The sequence below is a fragment of the Salmo trutta genome, chromosome 26, assembly GCF_901001165.1.
Source record: "Salmo trutta chromosome 26, fSalTru1.1, whole genome shotgun sequence".
NCBI classification, from domain to species: domain Eukaryota; kingdom Metazoa; phylum Chordata; class Actinopteri; order Salmoniformes; family Salmonidae; genus Salmo; species Salmo trutta.
The window spans coordinates 40395096-40410630 of NC_042982.1; the positions used below are offsets into that span (position 1 = coordinate 40395096).

General features: G+C 44.6%; 1 protein-coding gene across 1 annotated transcript; it reads left to right on the plus strand.

Moving 5' to 3' along the window:
* Positions 1 to 6360: 6360 nt before the first annotated feature.
* LOC115163777 (extracellular calcium-sensing receptor-like) lies at positions 6361 to 10218 on the plus strand. Its single transcript, XM_029715941.1, has 10 exons — positions 6361 to 6416; positions 6512 to 6800; positions 7069 to 7155; positions 7280 to 7387; positions 7493 to 7675; positions 7754 to 8134; positions 8348 to 8578; positions 8994 to 9117; positions 9213 to 9685; positions 9775 to 10218. Exons 1-10 carry the CDS (start codon positions 6361 to 6363, stop codon positions 10216 to 10218), a joined length of 2376 nt encoding a protein of 791 aa, XP_029571801.1.
* The last annotated feature ends 5317 nt before the right edge of the window (positions 10219 to 15535 follow it).

Sequence of the window (15535 nt, forward strand, 5' to 3'; positions counted from 1 at the left end):
ACATTTGTTTTGACTTCTTACAAGCCTCCCAGGCTGGTGTTTACAGGACTTTTTTTTTCACTTCCTACAGGCCTCTCAGGCTGGTGTTTACAGGACATTTGTTTTCACTTCCTACAAGCCTCTCGGGCTGGTGTTTACAGGACATTTATTTTCACTTCCTACAAGCCTCTCAGGCTGGTGTTTACATAACATCTGTTTTCACTTATTACCAGCCTCTCAGGCTGGTGTTTATAGAATATTTGTTTTCACTTCCTACAAGCCTCTAGGGCTGGTGTTTACAGAACATTTGTTTTGACTTCTTACAAGCCTCCCAGGCTGGTGTTTACAGGACATTTGTTTTCACTTCCTACAGGCCTCTCAGGCTGGTGTTTACAGGACATTTGTTTTCACTTCCTACAGGCCTCTCAGGCTGGTGTTTACAGGACATTTGTTTTCACTTCCTACAGGCCTCTCGGGGCCGGTGTTTACAGAACATTTGTTTTGACTTCCTACAAGCCTCTCAGGCTGGTGTTTACAGAATATTTGTTTTGACTTCATACAAGCCTCTCAGGCTGGTGTTTACAGAATATTTGTTATGACTTCCTACAAGCCTCCCAGGCTAGTGTTTACAGAACATTTGTTTTGACTTCCTACAAAGACTCTCGGGCTGGTGTTACAGAATATTTGGTGCTGTCTGATAAGGATATAAAGAGGCCAGTTAGACATCTTTTCAAGGTGTTGTTATGTGTTCATATGCCTAGTCCATATCAGTGTTAAATTGATGATATGACAGAAGTCATGAACAGTAATGTCAGCTGATCAATCGAAGTTCTGAGTTAGCTACCAAACCTTTTATTAGTGTCCTGGATTCAGACATAGCCTACATATGCTACTATATTGTCACCCTTTAACTTTACAATGGAGTCCAATGGACCATAATGTTATGTTTTTTCTTTTCAAACTGGTTGAATGGCTATTTTTACCCTGTAGGAACCTGCAATTTGCCATAATGTAAGATAAATTACACAGTAAACAAGAATCATTACCTCCAACCAAATAAATTAAAATGTTGAATAATTTAGTCCAAGTAATTTTTTCTACTTTGAAGTTAAACATCTCTAATTCAGTTTAGTTATTATTATTGTATATATATATGTAATTAAGGGGGTCCTGCACAGTTGTAAATCAAACAAAAGCATGTGTAAGCAGAATTTTTTTTTTCAAATGTAACTTATTTCAGAAGAAATAGTGAATCATGCAAGAGGGCCAATATACTTGTATTTGACGCATCTGTACACTGCCTGATTAATAAATATCACTGCTCTGTGCCTCCTGCCTGTTCCCTGGAGGAGCTCAGTGATACAGTAACTTTCTCAGTGTTGTTCTCTCTCTCACCATGTTGTTTTCATTATCACCTGAACAGGTCCTCCTCTGAGAGAGGTGCAACCTGGGACAACTTGTTATGACCCTAATTACTAAGCAGAGGTAGTCTCAGGGAGATATTAGAGGAGAGGAGGGGAACCTGTTACCTGGAGCGCCACAACACACCTCTCCACCTCCCAATCACTCCCCCTCCCTCCCTCCCTCTCTCTCCATCCTCCCCTCTCTTTCTCACAAAGGGAGGGTATTAGTTAAGAGGAGCCAAACTATAGCCTGAGGTGACATAACACTCATTCTATCTGTTTACATCTTTCTCTCTCTGCCCTCCTCTCTGTCTCACATAGCCTGCAGCGCTAGTCTTAATGATCTGTTCCCCAACACCAGAGCACATTATTACACAAAGTGGGACTTAATGAGTCATTACTCCACAGGTTTACAGCAGAGATTTCTATTTAGAGAGTTGAGACATTGAGGTTTTTTTGCATTATGATGCGTTTACATGACACTACAACATTCTATGGCAGACATGTTAGCGCACATTAACATGACACGGGGAATATTTAAACAATGCAATGTAACTGAATATCTAGAATTAGAACAATATTTAAAATTCTAAAAGTTGTACCAACTCTCTAAATGCTATGTACGTATGATTTACTCCACTAAGAGACTCAGAGCTGGCATGAAGGGAAAAGAGCGATACTGTGTCCTGAATGAATCAGCTACACATGTACAGTACAGCTCATTAGGAAAGTTTTCAGACCCCTTGACTTTTTCCACATTTTGATAAGTTACAGCCTTGTTCTAAAATGGATTGAATAAAACATGTCTGCATCAATCTACACACAATACCCCTCATTGACAAAGCGAAAACAGGTTTTTAGACATTTTTGCTAATAAAAAAATAAAATAAGGAATACCTTATTTACATAAGAATTTAGACCCTTTGCTATGAGACTCAAAATTGAGCTCAGGTGCATCCTGTCTCCATTGATCATCCTTGAGATGTTTCCACAACTTGATTCGAGTCCACCTGTAGTAAATTCAATTGAATGGACATGATTTGGAAAGGCACACACCTGTCTATATAAGGTCCCACAGTTGACAGTGCATGTCAGAGCAAAAACCAAGCCATGAGGTTGAAGGAATTGTCCGTAGAGCTCAGAGACAGTGTTGCGTCAAGGCACAGATCTGGGGAATGGTACCAAAAAAATTCTGAGGCGATGAAGGTCCCCGAGAACACAATGGCCTCCATAATTCTTAAATGGAAGAAGTTTGGAACCACCAAGACTCTTCCTAGAGCTGGCCGCCCGGCTAAAGCGAGCAATTGTGGGAGAAGGACCTTGGTCAGGGAGGTGACCAAGAACCCAATGGTCACTCTGACAGAGCTCCAGAGTTCCTCTGTGGAGATGGGTGAACCTTCCAGAAGGACAACCATCTCTGCAGCACTCCAACAATCAGGCCTTTATGGTAGAGTGGCCAGACCGAAGCCTCAGTAAAAGACACATGACAGCCCGCTTGGAGTTTGCCAAATGGCACCTAAATGACACTCAGACCATGAGAAACAAGATTCTCTGGTCTGATGAAACCAAGATTGAAGTCTTTTGCCTGAAAACCAAATGTCACATCTGGAGGAACATGCAATATTCCCTACAGTGAAGCATGGTGGTGGCAGCATCATGTTTTGTTGTGGGAGACTAGTCAGGATCAATGCAAAGATGAATGGAGTAATGTACAGAGAGTTCCTTGATGAAAACCTGCTCCAGAGCGCTCAGGACCTCAGACTTGAGCGAAGGTTCACCTTCCAACAGGACAAGGACCCTAAGTACACAGCCAAGACAATGCAGGAGTTGTTTTGGGACAAGTCTCTGAATGTCCTTGAGTGGCCCAGCCAGAGCCCAAACGTGAACCCGATCCAACATCTCTGGAGAGACTTGAAAATAGCTGTGCAGTGACGCTCCCCATCCAACCTGACAGAGTTTGAGAGGATCTGCGGAGAAGAATGGGACAAACTCCCTAAATACAGGTGTGCCAAGCTTGTAACGTCATACCAAAGAAGACTCAAGGCTGTAATCGTTGCCAAAGGTGCATCAACAAAGTACTGAGTAATGGTTCTGAATACTTATGTAAATGTAATATTTCCGTTTGCAAAAAATATATATATTTTTTTGCATTGTCATTATGGGGTATTGTGTGTAGATTGATGAGGGGAAAAAATGATTGAATCCATTTTAGAATAAGGCTGTAACGTAACAACATGTGGATAAAGTCAAAGGGTCTGAATACTTTCCGAATGCACTGTATACAGTACCAGTCAAAAGTTTGGACACACTTACTCATTCCAGGGTTTTTATTTATTTTCACTATTTTCTACATTGTAGAACAGTGAAGATATCACAACTATGAAATAACACATATGGAATCATGTAGTAACCAAAAAAGTGTTTCAAAGGACCCTTTGCCTTGATGACAGCTCTTGGCACTAGCTTCATGAGGTAGTCACCTGGAATTATTTTCCAACAGTCTTGAAGGAGTTCCCACATATGCTGAGCACTTGTTGGCTGCTTTTCCTTCACTCTGCAGTCCAACTCATCCCAAGCTATCTCAATTGGGTTGAGGTTGGGTGATTGTGGAGGCCAAGCCATATGATGCAGCACCCCATCACTCTCCTTCTTGGTCAAATAGCCCTTACGCAGCCTAGAGATGTATTTTGGGTCATTGTCCTGTTGAAAAACAAATGATAGTGCAAACCAGATGGGATGGCTTATCGCTGCAGAATGCTGTGGTAGCCATGCTGGTTAAGTGTACCTTGAAATGTAAATAAATCACAGGCAGTGTCACCAGCAAAGCACACCCACACCATCACACCTCCTCCTCCATGCTTCACAGTGGGAACCACACATCTGGAGATCATTCATTCACCTACTCTGCGTCTCACGAAGACACGGCGATTGGAACCAAAAATGTCAAATTTGGACTCATCAGACCAAAGGAGAGATTTCCACTGGTCTAATGTCCATTGCTCAGGTTTCTTGGCCCAACAAAGTATGTTCTTATTATTGGTGTCCTTGAGTAGCGGTTTCATTGTAACAATTCAATTATGAAGGCCTGATTCACATTTTACATTTTAGTCATTTAGCAGACGCTCTTATCCAGAGCAACTTACAGTAGTGAATGCATACATTTCATACATTTTTTTCCCCCGTACTGGTCCCCTGTGGGAAATGAACCTACAACTCTGGCGTTGCAAAAACCATGCTCTACCAACTGAGCCACACAGGACCAGTTGATGTTGAGATGTGTCTGTTACTTGAACTCTATGAAGCATTTATTTGTGCTGCATTCTGAGGTTCATTTATTTGCCGATGTCTGAGGCTGGTAACTCTAATGAACTTATCCTCTGCAGCAGAGGTAACTCTGGGTCTTCCTTTCCTGTGTCAGTCCCCATGAGAGCCAGTTTCATCAAAGCACATGATGGTTTTTGCGGCATCACTTGAAGAAACTTTCGGTTCTTGAAATTTTCCGGATTGATTGACCTTCATGTCTTAATCTAATGATGGACTGTCATTTCTCTTTGCTTATTTGAGTGGCATAATAATATGGACTTGGTCTTTTACCAAATAGGGCTATCTTCTGTATACCACCCTTCCCTTGTCACAACACAACTGATTGGCTCAAACGCATTAAGAAGGAAATCAATTCCACAAATTGACTTATAACAAGGCACACCTGTTAATTGAAATGCATTCAAGGTGACTACCTCATGAAGCTAGTTGAGAGAATGCCAAGAGTATGTAAAACTGTCATCAAGGCAAAGGGTGGCTACTTTGAAGAATTTGTTGAACACTTTTTTGGTTACTACATGATTCCATATGTGTTATTTCATAGTTTTGATGTCTTCACTATTATTATACAATGTAGAAAATAGTAAAAATAAAGAAAAACCCTTGAATGAGTAGGTGTGTCCAAACTTTTGACTGGTACTGTTAATGAGCATATACGTACTGTACATCACATGGAAGACTTTCCACAATACTTACTGTTTTGCTCCCATTCTGCCATGACAACAGCGGTGTTATATAATTATTTTGTCATAACTCCACCGAGACACACATTCTTCATTGAGGAGTGTGTAAATTAGAAGTCTGAGACTTATAGCAGGTTCCTGTCTGCAGGGAGGTGAGGTGAGGCCTCTGCCTCCTCACATTGCTGTAAGATCAGCTGGTTCACTCAGGCAGAATGGTAAATGGTGTTTGTCTCCTGTCTCCCTCCATTATGGTCCAATGTGCATGGCAATTGTTTGTTATTCTCACTGTCTTGCTGTGAAACTGGCAGATGCTCTCGTCTTTCCATTGACCGGTATCCCTGGGGAGATAAGAGCAATCAGACAGGAGGTGATCTGAGAGGAGGGGAGGGGCAGTCGGGTAGGCAACATATAAAGAGGGCTCTTGCCGTGACCCCACAATGAGTGGGTGAGGATGTGTGTGGGTCTGTGTGCTGTACTGTCTGTGAGGGTTCAGCATGGATGTATCTCTTTGGCAGTTGGGCAGGTGTATTCTAGGACTTTATGAGGATATGCAATATGTTACGGTTTAGTAGGGTGTGTTTTCTAAAACTGGAGGAATCTCTCTTCATGGGAACACAGGCTGTTGTAGTGAGTTAACAACTCTCTTTACTGCATGGCTTGATTATATGTCTCCTTATGGATTGTAGTACAGTAGGAACTGTCAAAGTCTTGGTGTGACTTTGTTGGATGTACAAGTTATAAACTGGTATATAGATTTTTGACTTATGTGAGCAAATGGTGGCAGTGCTGAGACAATGAAGAGATCAGGGTTCCTTTGTGTGACAGCGCTGTGCTTGGAGTTCTTCTGTCTAATGTCCTCCCAGCCTCAGTCCAAGCCTCATCAGTGTAGACTGATGGCGGGTCCCTCTGCCCTGCCTGTGCTACAGAGGGAGGGGGATGTGATGCTGGGGGGCCTCTTCTCCCTCCATGATATGATGCTGCAGCCTGACCTCTCCTTCACCTCCAAGCCAGCCCCCACACGCTGCACCGGGTGAGGGTCTGAGTTAATTCTCCAGACTATGGCCGTCACCATAAAAGGATTCAGTGTAAGAGACTCATACCTCTGTCCTCTCCTCTCCCACGCAGGTTTAACTTCCGGACATTCCGCTGGATGCAGACCATGATGTTTGCCATCGAGGAGATCAACAGAGATGATCATCTGCTCCCCAACTTCACTCTGGGATATAAGATATATGATTCGTGCAGTACTCCTTACCACGCCCTGAGGGCTTCTGTGGAACTGATGGGGGGAGAAGGGGAGGGAGAGGTGGAGGGGGGATCCTGTCATGGCCTGGTTCCGGTGGTCATCGGGGATGGAGGCTCCACTCAGTCTCTGGTGGTGGCTCGCTTCCTGGGAGTCTTCAGAGTACCTCAGGTAGGCAGACTGACCACTTACAATGAACAGTATATACTACTCTTCACAGTTTAAGGGTGTTACTAAGAGAAGTACATTGGCTGAAGAGTTACTTTTTTTCTCTCTCTCTCCCTGTCTCTCTCTCTCTCCATCTCTCCCTCTCTCCCTGTCTCTCTCTCTCCCTCTCTCTCTCCCTCTCTCCTTGTCTCTCTCTTTCTCTCTCCCTCTCTCCCTGTCTCTCTCTCTCTCTCTCTCTCTCTCTCTCTCTCTCTCTGTCTCTCTCTCTCAGGTCAGTTATTTCTCTAGCTGTGCATGTCTCAGTAACAAGGCAGAGTTCCCAGCCTTCCTCAGGACCATGCCCAGTGACTTCTTCCAGGTGACTTCTCATTCCATGTAACTCTCTAACTTATCCACTTTCTCTCTCTAATCTAATTCCTATCGAATCTCTACTCTAGTAGCAATTGAGTGTTGGGAAAAGGTTAATCCGTGTTTGATTCCAGGTGGATGCTCTGGTGCAGCTCGTCCAGCACTTCAGCTGGAAATGGGTGGGTGTGGTTGCCGGGGACGATGCATATGGTCGTGGGGGAGCCCAAATATTTTCTGAGAAGGTTTGTGGGATATACTGTATAATTTTCTCCTGTGTGGATAAATACACAATGTGAATGTGTTATGGCTTAAAGTGTCTGCTAAATGACCATAGTATACCATTATAGGTGCAGAAGCTCGGTGCCTGCGTGGCCCTCCATGAAATCATCCCCAAAAACCACGCGGAGGGGGCCATGGCCTCCATCGTTGCCCGTATTCGGTCCTCAGGGGCTGGGGTGGTTCTGGTGTTTGCCCTGGAGCAGGATGCTGGAGCTTTGTTTGATGAGGCCCTGCGGCAGGGTCTGACAGGGGTGCAGTGGCTGGCCAGTGAAGCCTGGAGTACAGCCTCTGTTCTCTCCACCCCTCCCCGCTTCCTCCCTATCCTCCAGGGCTCTATGGGCTTTGCCATCCGCCGAGCTGTGCACATCCCTGGACTACAGGAGTTCCTGCTGCGTCTGCACCCCTCAGGCTCAGACGCCTCCAAGGACCCGTTCCTACGCCCTTTCTGGGAGGAGGTGTTTAGGTGTAGCCTGCAGGGTGATGGGGGTGGAGATAGTCAGAGGGGTAAACCTCTGTGCTCTGGGTCTGAGGACCTGGGCAGTGTCAGGAACATCTACTCTGACGTGTCTCAGTTGAGGATATCCTATAATGTGTACAAGGCTGTGTACGCCATTGCCCACGCACTGCATGCTATGAGGAGCTGTGAGACAGGAAGAGGACCTTTCTCTCTGCATGCCTGCCCAAATACTGACAGTGTACAGCCATGGCAGGTACTGGACTGGTACTGGTCAGATAAATGTACTGATGTTTTAAACAAGAAAAATAGTTACTTTTAAATACCGTTTTAGACAAAACATTTTCTTTAACTTTCATATATAGTTTTAAGTAAGAAAAGTAGTTACTTTTAAAAATGGTTTTAAACAAGACAAATGGTTACATTTGAAACATTCTGAATGTATGCCCGATTGTCTTTCTCTCCTCAGCTCCTGCACTACCTGAAGCAGGTGGAGTTCTCTAACTCGTTTGGTGATGAGACTAAGTTTGATGTGAACGGGGACCCAGTGGCTGTGTATGACCTGGTGAACTGGCAGTTAGAGGCAGACGGTCAGGTGAAGTTTGTCACAGTGGGGAGGTTTGACGAGACTACCAGCCTGGGCAGGAAGAAACTATACATCCAGAAAACGGACATCATCTGGAATGGAAACCAGACAACAGTAAGGCTCTCATAAATGTCTGAACTTTTACATTTTAATCTCTTAATATTCTTTAAAAAAAAAGCTGTCCTAGTTAGATTTCTTTGGAAAAATATGATTTAATTTCTTCGAAAATGGTAAGGCAAAGAGTAGCTGGAGGAGATGGATGCAACAGAGAATATTCATTTCATTAAACTGCATCCATCTACGATGTCTGTTCATCGTTTTGTTGTTGTTGTAAGAAATTGCATTTAGCAGTTTAGTTTTCCTTTTCAGATGTGTTCTTTTGAATTTCATGGTCATAGAATATGGTCATATAATACATTAATTAAGTTTTATTTGTATTTATTTTTGTATCTCTTTTGCTCTCGTGTGTGTTCCTGTGCATTCATGTTTAATTCTCACTGAAGTAGTGTGTGATCTTCCTCCCCCCTAGGTCCCTCTGTCAGTATGCAGTAGCAGCTGTCCACCAGGCACTCGGAGGGCCATCAGGCCTCACCTCCCGATCTGCTGCTTTGACTGTGTGGTCTGTACAGCAGGAGAGATTAGCAATCAGACAGGTGAGGCCAGTCTACAGCCTGTATGGATGTGAGAGTGTGTTGTCATAACCCAGCCTCACTAGAGAAATATGTCTTGTCTTCTCCATGTTCCCCAGATGCTACAGAATGTGTTCGATGCCTACCTGAGTTCTGGTCCAATGAGGAGTGTACAGCCTGCATCCCCAAGCTGGTTGACTTCCTGTCCTACAGTGACACAATGGGTATCGCTCTGCTCTCCGTGGCCCTCCTGGGGTCCTTCTGCACTGCCACAGTTGTCCTCATATTCGCCTGTCACCACGCCACCCCCATCGTCAGGGCCAACAACTCTGAGCTGAGCTTCCTGATGCTCTTCTCCTTGACTCTGTGTTTTCTGTGTTCTCTTACTTTCATTGGCCGGCCCTCTGAGTGGTCCTGTATGCTGCGTCACACAGCGTTTGGGATCACCTTCGTCCTCTGCATCTCTTGTGTTCTGGGGAAAACAATAGTGGTGTTGATGGCCTTCAGGGCTACACTTCCAGCCAGTAATGTCATGAAATGGTTTGGTCCTCCACAGCAGAGAGCCTTCATCTCACTCTGTACTCTGGTCCAGGTAGGAACATTGACCCAGCTGTTCTCTTCGTATCATGCACCCTTGTTGGACTGTTACGTATCAACATGACAATTATTTTCCTCCTCCAGGTGGTGATCTGTGCTGTGTGGCTGGCTGTTTCCCCTCCCAGCCCACGCAGACTGATGACACGTGAGAGTGCCTGTGTCATCCTCCTATGTGATGAGGGCTCAACTCTGGGCTTCTGCCTGGTGCTCGGCTACATCGGCCTGCTGGCCTCCCTCTGTCTCCTCTTAGCCTTCCTGGCCAGGAAACTCCCAGACAACTTCAACGAGGCCAAGTTCATCACCTTCAGCATGCTGATATTCTGTGCTGTGTGGATCTCCTTCATCCCTGCCTATGTCAGCTCTCCTGGGAAGTACTCCACGGCCACGGAGGTGTTCGCCATCCTGGGCTCCAGTTTCGGCCTGCTGACCTGCCTCTTCCTGCCCAAATGTTACATAATTCTGCTGAAGCCTGAGAAGAACAACAGGAAACACCTCATGGCCAAGTCTGCAGCTGACAAGACATTCTAGTGGATCTTACAGCGTCTATCATTTATATCAGGGACCGGGCAACTGACGGCCCGCCCCCCCTTTTGTAGGCCCGCGATCAATTTACAAAACTGATCAATTTGGGTTTTTTTAGGAACTCGGTCAGGTTATCAACTTAATGTTGAATATTAAGAATAGTAGAATACACAAGGTGAAATTTAGAAATGTGGTTCTGCGTCAGCATTTTACTGTTGTTGTGTTTACTGACAGTCTCTCAATTAGTCCATGTCAGCTAACATTACTAAAATTGTAGTAATCATGGTCAAATTACCACTATCATTCAGATATCAAATTGAAAACCGCAAACACTTCTCTGCAACTTATGGCAAAATTTGTGAAATTGCAGGAAAATAGCTGTAAAATTGCAAAATCTTCTCTCTGCCACATGGGAAAATGTGTAGAATTGCAACAAACTTGCTTTAAAACTGCAGCAATTTCTCTACGCCCAATGGCAAACTGTGTAGATATATAAAACTTTTTCTCTGCTGTCGAAAAAAAAATAATTGTCTCATAAGGTGGGGGGGCCTCCCAACAAAATGTAACTTAGGGCCCTCAAAAAGACTACTACATGTGTGGGTATGGATGTGGGTAGGCAGACCGCGAGCTACTGTTGCCCCGCATGAGTTCAGATTTTTTGTGGCCCCTCCCTGAGTTAGATTGTGTGGAAATTATAATGTAGTTTCAGGAAGTTCAATCAGGAAGTCTGAATGGTCATTTAACTATATCTAGTAAGCATAACATAATACCCTTTGTTTCCTATTCCAGGGGCATAGTGGGAATGAATACAAACATATCATCATCACAGTGGGAATGAATACAAACATATCATCATCACAGTGGGAATGAATACAAACGTATCATCATCATGATGTTCTCCAGAGTGGCGCAGGGGTCTAAGCCACTGCATTTCAGTGCAAGTGGTGTTACTACAGTCCCTGATTCACATCCGGTTGTGATTGGGAGTCCCGTAGGGCGGTGCACAATTGGCCCAGTGTCGTCTGGGATAGGCCATCATTGTAAATAAGTATTTGTTCCTAAATGACTTGCCTAGTTAAATAAACGTTACATTTAAAAAATATATATAATCATAGCGTCTTGTTTCTCCTCCTCTTCCCTGTTAGCCATGTGTTGAATGTCAATCACCTATTGACCTTATAGTCTATAAGCAAGGCACAACAATGCACAACTCTCACGCTTGCTGTTCAACCAATGAGCTCACTCTGTCAATTATCACCTTCTTCTCTCAACCAATGGGTGTACATCTTGGGAGGTTTAACCCTGCTCTTTCACCTGCTGTTTTTCAGTAACAGTTTTCAACATCCATCCACCTCCCCACCACCAGCAGCTATAATGGCCTTAAAACCTGTTGAGGCCAGGGGGCAGGATCTTATCCCGGTATTGGGATTCATTGTCATGTGACCATGGCGGGGAATTCAAAACTGCAAGAGTAATCATTTCAAATACTCAAATATTCAACTATTTTCCTCCATTTGAACGATATATCTCCTAAATCTAACCACGCTGTCCGATTTTCAGAGGCTTTACGGAGAATGCATAAAGTTAGGTTATGTTAGGAGAGTACATTGACAATAGCTGTGTGTAATGTTTAGCCATTTCAAAGAAGGGCATCAACAGACAGAAAACTAGCTAGAATTATGCACTTACCTTTGACAATCTGCATCAGATGACACTCATAGGACATTATGTTATACAATACATGCATTTTTAGTTCCATCAAGTTCATATTTATATCCAAAAACAGCATTTACAGTCGCGGTGAAATACAGAATTTTTTTCAGCTTGAATGCTCCCAGTGAATCCAGCATTACAAATCACGGAATTACTATTCGAAAACATTGGTAAATTATAATATTGTCATTCAAAGAATAATATATTATCATCTCGTAATTGCTACCGAATGGCCAGATCTCAAAATAACTTTACTGGGAAATCACATTTTGCAATAAACTGGGTACTATGCTAACAACAATAAGCTATAAGCTAAGCTAAGCTAAGCTATACAGTTAGCATTAGCATCATCTAATATCGATAATAACATTCTAAATATCCCCTTACCTTTGATTATCTCCATCAGAAGGCGCTGCCAGGGATCCCAGGTCCAGAACAAATGTGGTTTCTTTTGACAAAGTTCATAATTTATGTCCAAATAGTTAGCGTTCAGTAGGCTCCCACAAAATGAGGTGGGCAGTGTAAAGTCACGCCGAAAAGCTAAAAAAAACCTAGTAAATAATCTATTTACGTTTGTTCAAACATGTCAAACGTTGTTTAGCATTAATCTTTTGGTCCATTTTTAACGTGAAACATCAGTAAACATCAGTAATATTTTCACACAACCTATCAAGTGTCTAGAATAAACGATTATGACAAAGACACTCTTCTCAGATTTATGCGCAGGCGCAAAAAATGAAGTGATGACGTGTCAACTTCCAAGCATTCTAATTCGGTCTGTATTCATCACAGATGCTTCAAACAACTTTATAAAGATCGTTGACATCTAGTGGAAGCAGTAGGAGTTGCGAACTGAATCCTTTATCACTATGGTATCTATAAAACAATGACACTAAATAGTACAGTCACAAAATTCACATTTTTTTTATCTATTTTTCACAGGTTTTTGCCTGCAATATGAGTTTTGTTATACTTACAGACACCATTCAAACTGTTTTAGAAAATTCAGAGTGTTTTCTATCCAAACCTGAACAATAATATGCATATTCTAGCTTCTGAGTTGGTGTAGGAGGCAGTTAAAAATGGGCACATATTTTTTTCCAAAATTCTCAATACTGCCCCCTAGCCCGTAGAGGTTAATAAAGACACATCATTGGAACTCCTTTCCCCAGTGTTGAGGGGGGGGGGGGGGGGGGGGGGGGGGTTCAATCCCAGATGCCCAACAAAAGGCACCTAGCTCTGACAAGCATTCATTGGAGGCCATACCCGAAACTATTTAATGCAATTTCATATTGCATTCTGTCTCTGTTTTTTATACAGTTAAGCCTTTACTCGAGCACAGTGTTCTGTCCCTCCTCAGAGTCAGTTATCTACCACAGGAGAGTGCTGTTGTCCCTCCTCAGAGTCAGTTATCTACCACAGGAGAGTGCTGTTGTCCCTCCTCAGAGTCAGTTATCTACCACAGGAGAGTGCTGTTGTCCCTCCTCAAAGTCAGTTATCTACCACAGGAGAGTGCTGTTGTCCCTCCTCAGAGTCAGTTATCTACCACAGGAGAGTGCTGTTGTCCCTCCTCAGAGTCAGTTATTGTAATGAAAGATCCTTCATCTTTACATTGATGCTCACTCAGCTTTTCCTCTTACACGTCTCTCAGATCTTTGTAGTGTTTGATAGCTTTCCTAATAAAAGGTGCTTTTTCACTGCAGGCCCACAAACTTTCATTCTCCTCTTTCACTGCTCACTCAGAAAGCAACCCCTGCCTGCCTCCTAGACCCTGGTCCCTGATTTGATAGAATTTCATGGGTTTAAGAAACATAGAAGTACCTTCACACAGCTCTCTGGTAGGAGAGAGGATCTGAGAGGCTCGGCCACTGGAGGCCAGGCTGAATAGGCTGTAGCCATGCAGAATAACACAGGCCAGTGATGGGAGGTGCAAAGGGCCAGAGTGACGAGAGTGATGAGTGAGACCAGAGTGATGAGTGAGACCAGAGTGATGAGAGAGACCAGAGTGATGTGTGAGGCCAGAGTGATGAGTGAGGCCAGAGTGATGAGCGAGCCCAGAGTGATGAGTGAGGCCAGAGTGATGAGTGAGGCCAGAGTGATGAGCGAGGCCAGAGTGATGAGCGAGCCCAGAGTGATGAGCGAGGCCAGAGTGATGAGTGAGACCAGAGTGATGAGTGAGACCAGAGTGATGAGTGAGACCAGAGTGATGAGAGAGACCAGAGTGATGAGTGAGCCCAGAGTGATGAGTGAGGCCAGAGTGAGGAGTGAGACCAGAGTGATGAGAGAGGCCAGAGTGATGAGTGAGGCCAGAGTGATGAGTGAGGCCAGAGTGATGAGTGAGGCCAGAGTGATGAGAGAGACCAGTGTGATGAGTGAGACCAGAGTGATGAGTGAGACCAGAGTGATGAGTGAGACCAGAGTGATGAGTGAGGCCAGAGTGATCAGCGAGTCCAGAGTGATGAGCGAGACCAGAGTGATGAGAGAGACCAGAGTGATGAGTGAGACCAGAGTGATGAGTGAGTCCAGAGTGATGAGCGAGCCCAGAGTGATGAGTGAGACCAGAGTGATGAGTGAGGCCAGAGTGATGAGTGAGACCAGAGTGATGAGTGAGACCAGAGTGATGAGTGAGACCAGAGTGATGAGCGAGCCCAGTGATGAGTGAGACCAGAGTGATGAGTGAGACCAGAGTGATGAGTGAGACCTGAGTGATGAGTGAGGCCAGAGTGATGAGCGAGACCAGAGTGATGAGAGAGACCAGAGTGATGAGTGAGACCAGAGTGATGAGTGAGTCCAGAGTGATGAGCGAGCCCAGAGTGATGAGTGAGACCAGAGTGATGAGTGAGGCCAGAGTGATGAGTGAGAGCCAGAGTGATGAGTGAGACCAGAGTGATGAGTGAGACCAGAGTGATGAGTGAGACCTGAGTGATGAGTGAGGCCAGAGTGATGAGCGAGACCAGAGTGATGAGCGAGAGCAGAGTGATGAGTGAGACCAGAGTGATGAGTGAGGCCAGAGTGATGAGTGAGGCCAGAGTGATGAGTGAGACCAGAGTGATGAGTGAGACCAGAGTGATGAGTGAGACCAGAGTGATGAGTGAGTCCAGAGTGATGAGAGAGACCAGAGTGATGAGTGAGACAAGAGTGATGAGAGAGTCCAGAGTGATGAGCGAGCCCAGAGTGATGAGTGAGACCAGAGTGATGAGTGAGACCAGAGTGATGAGTGAGACCAGAGTGATGAGTGAGACCAGAGTGATGAGTGAGACCAGAGTGATGAGAGAGACCAGAGTGATGAGTGAGCCCAGAGTGATGAGTGAGGCCAGAGTGAGGAGTGAGACCAGAGTGATGAGAGAGGCCAGAGTGATGAGTGAGGCCAGAGTGATGAGTGAGGCCAGAGTGATGAGTGAGGCCAGAGTGATGAGAGAGACCAGTGTGATGAGTGAGACCAGAGTGATGAGTGAGACCAGAGTGATGAGTGAGACCAGAGTGATGAGTGAGGCCAGAGTGATCAGCGAGTCCAGAGTGATGAGCGAGACCAGAGTGATGAGAGAGACCAGAGTGATGAGTGAGACCAGAGTGATGAGTGAGTCCAGAGTGATGAGCGAGCCCAGAGTGA